We start from the raw sequence: 10000 nt of genomic DNA, 5'->3' as shown, positions 1-10000 counted from the left end.
TACAAGCTTAAGAGGTCTATACGACTCCGACAGCCATACTGAATATACAACAGCCGCCATTACTCAAGTCTTCTTTGACGTAATGCTTAAAGGCCGGGACACACTAGGCGATAAGTCGCTGCGACACGTCGCGGGGAAAAGTCGCCACAACAATTCGCCTTGTGTGACAAGGTTAATTTTATGAAAATCGTTGTCGCCGCGATCAGTCGCACGAATTCAAACTGGTTTGAATTTTTGCGACTTATCACAGCGACAAGATTTAGGGAAAGCAGCGATGTCGCACCGTGTGTACACTTCCGGCAACAAGTCGATGCGACAAAATATAAACGAACCAATGAGAGAGCGTCATATGGTCAGCCATACAGAATAAGAAAACTAATGCACATTCCACTTCATATGAGATCACTGCGTTTGTACCGAACAGGCGTCGTGTCGCAGCGACTTGTTCTGCAAGTAGTACACACGGAGCAACTTGTCGCAGAGACCTGTCGCTGCGACTTGTCGCATAGTGTGTCCCGGCCTTAAAAGTCGCAGACGTCTTAGCCTGTTCGAGGCTATCAGATAGTCGAGAAAACGAAAAGAACTGCGTGTGAAGTTCTTTTCGTTTTCTCGACTATCTGAGAGCCTGGAACAGGCTACAGACGTCTCCGGAAACAAACGTTCGACCTAAAAACAACTTTTGTGAAATTCACATATCCCAGCCAACGTTCTTTCAGTCCTTCTCTTTCTCTCTCTCTCATGTTTCTCGATAAAACTATATTACAGGGTTTTCAATTAGAATGTGCAAAACCTGAGGTGTAGGCGAAGAATGGACAACACGCCCCAAAAGGGGGGCTTTTCGAGGGCCGAAGGTACAAGCTTGTAGGGGAGTCCGAGGGCATCCTCCCTGGGAAAATTTTTGAAATTCGGGTGGTGTTGTTGTTGTTACAAAAAAATCACGGTGTGTCGCAAAGCAAGGGTGACTTTTGACTGCGCAGGCGGGTAATTTTTTTTTGTTTTCTCAGTTTTCGACAATCACGCGGTTTTGTGCGCTGTGAAATCGGCCAACCAAGAGTTTAATGATAAAGCTTTCATAAACAGGTCGTTAGCAAGCCAAATCAAACATATTACCGCGAAAAGCAACTCAAGGTTAAGACAAAGGATCATGTATGACATCGATTATCGAAGTTTTGCGGTCGGTGAAAGTCTTTTTGTGTCGAGGTGTCGACGGTCAAGCTGGCGGTTTGTCTGCAACGAGTATTTGGCGAGCACATTTTTGTGTTCATTTTACGGTTGGGTTAACTACACTTTTTGAAAGATCGTGTGAGGAATATAGCACTCGTTTACTGATTAAGCCTAAGCGCTGTTTCAGTGATTAGGCCTAAGAACTCTTAAAATTTTAGCTTTCATTTTACGGTTCCGTTAACTACACTTTTTGCAAGATCGTGTGAAGAATATAGCACTCGTTTACTAATGAAGCCTAAGTGCTCGTTTCGGTGATTAGGCCTAAGCACTCGTTAAAAACTTTACTTTGTAGCGTTCTTTAAAAATCCAGTTTGACTGACGAGCCGCCGAGCCGGCGAGTCACTCTCTTATATATCTAACGTTGTCGACTCCTCTTAGCGATCATAAATCAATTAAAATAGTACGAACTGTACAAATTAAGATCTATTTGCGTACACTCTTCACCTCAAGAACCTCAAAAAAACTCAACCATAACCAAATAACAAAGCGTACTCACATATCGGTTCCGCTTGAGCGAAAGGTTAACTGTCGAGGTTGCCGAAAGGTATACAAAAATTTCAGGCCACGCGAAATCATGAAAAAAAAACTACTTTAAAGGAACGCTAACTTAGCCTATATATGTGCGTGGGGACGCTAATTAAAATGATCTGATTACAAACCAATGAAAATCAACTGAACATTGTAACTAAGATCCAGATGTAACTATAAACCGGATAAAACTAATCAAAATGAAACTGTTGTCTAGTGTCCTTAATATCGGGCCTCTTAGAATGCATTTCCCGCATTCTGGAGCACAAATTAGGGTATTTGAACAGAACACTAATATCCTTAAATTTTGGCTTTTTTAATTCAGAGAGAGTACATGAATACTCTATCTTTTTCGGAAAGTCAGTTGACGGCAAGATATTTTGGGTTTTGAACAGACCCTAAAATAGCATGACATAGACCTTTTAAGGCTCCTTTACATTCTATACATCTGCATTAAAAGACGTACAAAGAAGGCGTAAATTGTTTAATGTCGCTCTGAAAGAAAGAACTGAAGAAAGAAAGAAAGAAAGAAAGAAAGCTCCAATTTAGAAGTCTGAATGATTGAAACCAAGGTTGTGATTGGTTGATTTAAATTACAACTTTGATTGTGATTGGCTCACTGAACTGTCCGATAACAACTTGGCAAGTGAATTAGTGGAAAATTAGACATTCTCAAAGTCCCTTTAAATATTTGTCCCGATAGTTGACGGCTGGTTTGGGTCAATTCGCCCTCTCGCGATTTCGTCGCTCGTTCGCTTTGATTTCTCAATCGAAGGGTTTCGAGAGGGCGACTTGGAGCAAGTCTAGTGCAAAATAGGAGTGTTTTAAACCAATCAAATTTTTATGATTAGTAAGAAGATAGCTTCTTTAATTGACATTGTAAGTAGCTTTTATCCATACATTCTTACACTATCTTAGTCCAAGAGAGGATGAGGTAAGAGAACGGATCCACATGCACCACAACAGTTTTTAAAATCTATTTTAGTTTCGCAAAGCTATTTTAAGTTCTCTTTCCAAATGCCACGCATATTTAAAATTTCATTTCGTTATTACAACTGGCCAATCAGGTGCTCTCTAAAAGAAGCCGCGTAGCTAAATTTGATTTTAAAAAAAAACTATCATTGCAAGAAGCCCATATGTGGGGCGATACGTCCTCTTACCAGGCAAACCAGTCGGAAAATGGGTGTCATTTAGTCTTTGTCTTTTTTTTTTTCCTGCTAAGTAGTTTCTTGGTGGGTGGATGTATCTGTGTGTATCTTTCGGGGTGTAGTAGAAATGCATAGATTTTATCCGGAAGACACAGTAGAAGATTTAACTACCCGTTTTTACCAAAAGTCGATCGTCCTGTAACGCGAATGGCGTTTTAGTAGATCTTTAAACAAAATATACCCTTATGGAGCCCAAGAATGGAAAGTCAATTGTATACACAAGACAGGCGGTGAAAAATATACCTGGAATCTTAAAAGCGACGAGTAATGGACTTAGACAACAATTTGATCTCCGTATCAACTGTGTGAGCTTTGTTTCCAGACTGAAACCAAATGGCAAATTCTGTATGGGCTTAAAAAACATTGCGGGAATCGAACGCCTTGAAAGCATCTGTACGTGTTTACTGAAGTCGCATCTCAGTTGTCTGGCTATTTACATTTATTTTGTACCCAACTCTACAGTCTTCAGGTAAAACATAATTGGAAGTGTGACAGTGAAGATTTATTTGAAAGAAACTTTGTTCTCGTTAGTCAAGAATTATTTTGAAAGAAAGTTTGTAGTCCATGTTTTGCTTCATTATTTAAGGAAAAGATTCTTCAGAAAAGGGCTTGATCCTGAAATCTATTTTGTTGCGTATAGTTGATTTGACACGAATCGGGTTTCTTGTTTTCACGCACGCAATGAAATACAGTAAAAACCCGCATAAAAGAACAAGTGGGTTAAGAACACCACCCTGAATTTTGGCGTTTTAAGTACCATATATAAGAACACACAAATTACAAATAAACATTGAATTGGATTGAAAAACATATGAACACTACAATGAATATGATGGTGCAGGATAGCCTTTGAGCTAATCTGCCTTTGTCAGGTCTCCTTTTTGGGTGTCATGCCACCCTCCTCATCAATACTTTTTGTAAATAACATTTTTGAACTTACACATTGATATCATCTACATAGTCTATATAGTAATACAGTACTATACTGTATATATACATTTTAGAAAAAGTTATTTTAAGAACACCTTTAGGCTAATTTTTCAGTAACCATCTGTTACTGAAATAAGAACAAAATCGGGCAACCCTAAAACCAGGAATCCGGAATCCGGAATCCGGAATCACAGTACAATACAGAGAGTAAAAACTATCCTAAACATTCATAAAAGCTAACCTTAGGCCTAATTAGGCCTAAAAACGTTTGTTTAGGCCTAATTAGGCCTAAGGTTAGCTTTTATGAATGTTTAGGATAGTTTTTACTCTCTGTATTGTACTGTGATTCCGGATTCCGGATTCCGGATTCCGGATTTCTGGTTTTAGGGTTTCCCCTATGTGGGTTGAAATTGACACCCTAAAGAGCAGTTTTCATAAAGCTGACAGGAAGTTGTGTTCTTTCTGGCAAATGATTAATACGTAGCTATGGTTTTTAATGTCAGAAAAAGATTTGTTTTGTCACTGTAGTGTAAAACAAAGTTCTTTAAGTTCCTGGTTAAGACAATTTATCTCTACGACTTACTAGTGCGAAGATTGTTTACATTACTCATTAACACGAGATTTTTCAACAATGTTATTGTATCACTTAAATCTAAACCAAAAACGTTCAGATAGTAAAAAACTTCATATTTATTAACCTTGGGTTGCCGTGTTCGCAAGTATGTTTTTCCATCTCATAGATGTTTAGATTTTCAATTACAAACTCTGTTTTGATTAAAACAGACAAAGAGGGTCTCGTGAACAGACAGATGAAATGTAAATATTCAATGTCACAACAAAATTAAAAAACGAAAGACGGAAGTTTCTTGGCTAAAAAGTACATGGTTTTATTCTGAAAACGACGAACGATTAACAATCTTCCCTGTAAAACAAGAACGTTGACACAAGGTGATCACGTGCACCTTTGTGGTTGCCTAGCAGGTGATCAATTTCTTCCTTTTGACAGAACATTGACCTTTAAATCCTCTTAATTCAAGGAATTCACAGACGGCTGAAAGTTTCGTGTTTTTACGATCAATTGCCTTTTTTTTTTTCTTCATCTGTCTTTTGGCTACCCTGGGTGCCACAGAAATTTTTTTAAAGTCGGAGAGAACGCTCCGCGATTCCAAATCAACAGTCGACCGTTGACCGGAGCTCTCTTTCCAACCTTGAAAACAAATTCCTCTAGCACCCAGGGTATCTTTTAGCTTGCCTTTTATTGTTGGCTTTTACGGTACTTTTTGATGCAAACGTTAGGCTAAAAAAAAAATTGTCCCGGCATCAGATTAGACTGAAAAGAAGAGGAATTATGAAGCGGAAACAACATGTACAGTCCTTCCTTAGTGTGTGGAATAAACGTTTGCTTAATGCAACTGCAAGGCATGCATGACATGCCGGAAAACGTCCGCTAAAAACGGGACAGGACATCAGGGCCAGATTTGGGGGGGAGGGGGGGGGACGAGGGGGCCGTGTCTACCCTCTTTTTCCCTGTACAGTATTTAAAGAGCTTCGGTAACCAACCGACTTTCAAGTGCTACAGTGTGCATCGGGCGGTTTTAATGATTAGCTCAGTTTCCGAAATTTCCTTATGTCAAATACATTTTTCCTTGATAGCATCTCCGTCCACACTAAAGACAGCAATAATTACGAGCTGACTCTCCTTCAAAGTTTAGTGGCTAGCTTGAAACGACAACTGAAGAAAAAGGGCTATTCCGCAAGCATAACAAACGACCAGAGAGGTTCTTTAGTCCAAACAGAGAACTAAAGAAGCAAGGAAGGGGAAATAAACCCAAAGAGCCAGTAGCTTTGACAAGCGACGAACTAAAAACACTCTTCACTTTGGAATATCTGAAACACAGTAAGTGATGTTATTATATGACTAGCTCCGTGAGCGGGCAAGATGAACCAAATCGCGCGCTCTGATTGGCTACCCGAGCGGGCAAGATGGAGCGATACTGCCCGCTCGGGATTTCTCGCTTGGTCCCGCAAGATCAAAGATCATTTTTTGGTGTTTTAAGTCATATAATAAATCCTGTATTGACCAAGATTGTTCGGTCAAGATGACTGGATATTGGCCTCGTTCTTTTTTTGCGTGTTTATGGACCTCGACTTCGTCTCGGTCCATAAACACGCAAAAAAAGAACTTGGCCAATATCCAGTCATCTTGACCTCACGCTTGGTCAATAACCCATACTAAATTTTATTAAATAAATTGACGGTTGGGCGATTTTAAACCACTGTTTATTTCTTTCATCGCCCCACTCCATTTGTGCGAAATAAATTTGTGTATCAAAACACTACCACGAAAAAAATCTCAGTACCTATGAAATAAACACATTACAACATGGAAAATGCTTTGTACGATTTTTATTTCCTCGTTGTTTCGTATTAGAAAACTCACTCGTTCGCTTTCTGTTACTACTCAACTCGTGAGTAAAAATCGTACGCGCGCATTTTCCATGAAGTAACCTCTATACTTTAAATGACGTTCTTGTAGCCGTCGTCGTCCTCTTTTTCCAAGCTACCAAATGGTGTTGTGTAACGCAATCCAGAGAAACGCTCGAGAGAAGCTTGGGGAAGGGGGAGAGATCCCTTGGCCGTTTCTCTCAATTGTGTGACAAAATACGACTACCGCTTTATGAATCGCCTTTACGCTATTTTCATATATATTCATCAAACTTTTATGTAATACTCGTTGTTTTTGGTGGCTGGGGGACTGGGCGGTGAGTGAAGGGAGATCTGCCTGCAAAGAATGACAAATATCGGCCACTTCAAACCCTACTCCAGAAAAATCACAACCATCGAAAAAAAGCTTTAAGAACAAACCACGAAAATCATTGTTTTAGATTTATGGATCTCAACTTATCTATGTTGGATGAAACGCTCGCGGAGAATTCTCTGGATACTTCTAAATTGTACATGAACATAATAAGGTCTGTGAACTCACTCATTCCATCGCGCGGCGTGACATCAAGCTCTGCCTCATCCGATGTCAAATAACGCCGGTCCGTCCTGGATCTTCGCACTTCACATTTATAGACGCCAAAATCACGCACCCTAACTGGATCAAAGATAAGACTAGAGCTCGTTTTGCCTTCCATTGGTGTGATATCCTTGAACCACTGATAAATCACTTCATTTCCTGCATTGCCACCTTTTACTTTGCACTTCAGTTCTACTTTTGAACCCTCTTGCCGTGTTTGGCTTTTTGGGTGCTCCTCAATCATCATCAAGTCTTCTAGCAATGACCTATCTTGAGAATTAAAAGGATAATTTCAATCTTGATATACTTTCAAAAGTCAGTCCTAAATATACGGCATTCTTTCTCTCAAATTTTTGAAAGTTCATGGACATTGTCAAGGTAATTCTTAATGGAAAAAAAAAAGAGTTCCCACAACAGCTTCTTAGCTTGTGGGTCGAAAACACCTTAACACCGGAAAAATGAATGACACGAGAAAAACGGATTTGTTAGTGGAATGGAGATTCTTTGCTGGCGAAGGTAACATGGTCGGGGGTTCGATATCAGAATACTGATGATTTATTAACCCACATAATGCTTAAGAGAATTTAACATCTCGTTGACAATGCAAATGTGCGATTAGAAAGATGCAAATTTAATTTAATTCAATTAAAAAAAGTTCCTTAAGTAATGATGTAAACATAAACTGGCTAAAAGAGTGCACACGTTACCGAGCCGGTAATGCAAAAAATTTGTGTTGGATGAATGGTATAGGATCTAACTTTAAGACTGTCAAGTATGTTTAGGTATTTTAAAACAGTATTGTAGAATTTTAACGTTTGTTGTAAAATACCTAACACAGGACGAAACGCCAAGAATCCGCAGACTGAAAGGTTGCGGAAACACGTGACAACGTTGCGGAAACACGACGGTTAACACGTTTTTCCGGTAGCGGATACCTGTCGTTTATTCATGTTTCCGTGGCTGCGGTTACGACGGAACCGGACCACTTTTTCTGTACGTGTCCGTCAGTTTTCTTTTGAAGGAAACGCATGTTTCCGCTAGCATATTTTCATGATAACGCTTGCGGATATACGGAGTAATGCTACGGAAACGAGTTTGTTCATGTTTCCGTCAACGTAATCGAACCTTGAATATTCGCGTTAAAACGCGTTTCCGCGTCGGAAACCTTAAATTTGATTTGATTTGTCAGTTCAAATTGCTCATTTTCGCTTTTTCAGTTAGTGTCTCTTTTTTTGTGTGTGATAGTTTCTTGGTTTACTTCCAGGTTCTTTTGATATTATTCTGCATTGCTTTGTGAACAGCACCTCTTGCAGTACTATAGTTTTAGTTCTGGTGAATGCTCTAAGTCTAGGGAACTACGCGTTGCTCTTCTCGGACCGAAGCATCCTCCCATGCTTGGTATGCGTTCAGCAACGCAATGTGATCACTATGACGTGTCCCAGAGAACTTCTTATGCACCCAGCCCAGTTTCTTTCGGTCAGCTGGTGTCTCGAACGGTTCAGGAAAACTGGTGCTGGCAGCTATGGTGCACATCGCATCTCCACAACTAACGAAGGGAGACCGAAGATCAATTTAAAATCCTGCAGACCTTCATAAGCTTCTATTGTTATTACACGTACTGTCCTGTTGGTGGTGCTTACTAACGCAAGGGTATTTTTTCCGCGGTTCAAAACTGCGGAGAAAGCAGAACTTAGCAAGTGCTCTTGGTATCCAAAAAGAAAATTGGGGATAACCACGCATTTTTCAGAGATAATTAAGCTTCAATTAGGAAAAGAACCCCATACATTGCTTTGTACTTTAAAGCTTTTTACAAATTTTGTTGGTTAATTCTCTTTAAAAGATGCGTGGTTACCCCCAATTTTCTTTTTGGATTTCAATAACACTTGTTAAGATCTGCTTTTCCCGCATAGTCAGTAAACCGCGCAAAAATACCTTTGAATTAGTAGGCACCGTCCTTAAGGTAAGCATATGGGCACGTGAAATTTCCAGTTTTGGCTATTTCTACCCAGGAACCCTCCCTGTTTTTATCGGCCTTGCTGACTTCGACTAAAATGTTATGAAAACGGTCTTCAGTGACAATGTTAGACCTCCAAATAGATAGAAGCTCAGAAATACGGAAAAAAACCCGCAAAGGCAAGTACACACATGCAGACAAACCTAACATCAAGCACATTTTTACTGCCCCGGCCCGTAAAGCTTCAAAAGCAAGCCTATGATTTCCGGGTTAATGGCCTCCGCCTTCCTAACAGGCCTACAAGGAATACTACTTGACGCCTCAGCAATTAATTGAACAAGAAACTTGTCACAAGGGTTCACATCTTCAAAATCTGCTAATTTATGAACCCAATAAATCGCATAAAGGGCGCTGTGAACAGTCCAACTACTAAGCCACGAGTAGAGCAAATGATTGAGGTATGAGGTATAAGGAAACAGTAATGGATGTAACAGGGAGAAACGAGGACTCTCTAATACGATGTAAACACCAAGCCTTAAACTTGCAAAAAGGTCTACAGTAAGTAATAACGGTATTATCAGCTCTTGCATTCAATGCAGAGAACAAGAGCTTCTTGCAACACTGTGTGCCAAGTTCTCAGGGGCTGCCGCCTGAACATCTGGCGAGGAAAAACAGGAAAAGTTAAAGACGACTAAAACAAATAGAAAACGACAAAATAAACAAAAAAATAAATAAATCCCTGTAGTCCCAGAACAAAAAGAAACCAACTCGTAAGGGTCCAAGTGTTCCTGCCTGAAGAAAACGAGGCTAGACCAAGTGGTCCAATAAATAGGGGATCCAAGTGCATCCCAAAATAAAATTGTACCACGTGGCCAACGCATCACAAGAATGTCAAGGCAACGCACACAAAAAACACACCGAGTCAACTCCAAACCCTAAACAAGGAAGATTGGGTACAATGACCATACCTAGCAGAGAATTTTTAGAAAAATAACGGTTACCCCTGACCGGAAATTAAGCGATCTGAAAATGACACCTTGATAATTGCCCAAGCAGAAAACGTCAGTCCCCATGGGAATCTCAAAAACGTCGGAGATAATGAGGGGCAAGGATATGCGGGAACAAAAAGGGTGC

The 10000-nt window shown here is 40.0% G+C and overlaps 1 protein-coding gene across 1 annotated transcript in view; it reads right to left on the bottom strand.

The window, feature by feature from the left end:
• LOC138042034 (uncharacterized) overlaps positions 1-7176 on the bottom strand; it is a 12751-nt gene extending 5575 nt beyond the window's left edge. The window contains exon 1 of the mRNA XM_068887766.1: positions 6877-7176. Coding sequence (XP_068743867.1) covers positions 6877-7159 — 283 coding nt within the window. The 5' untranslated portion in view covers positions 7160-7176. The remainder of the gene's footprint in view (positions 1-6876) is intronic.
• Between the last annotated feature and the right edge of the window lie 2824 nt (positions 7177-10000).

This window comes from Montipora capricornis, chromosome 3 (assembly GCF_036669925.1).
Source record: "Montipora capricornis isolate CH-2021 chromosome 3, ASM3666992v2, whole genome shotgun sequence".
Lineage (NCBI taxonomy): Eukaryota > Metazoa > Cnidaria > Anthozoa > Scleractinia > Acroporidae > Montipora > Montipora capricornis.
This window is presented reverse-complemented; position numbering and strand designations above follow the sequence as displayed.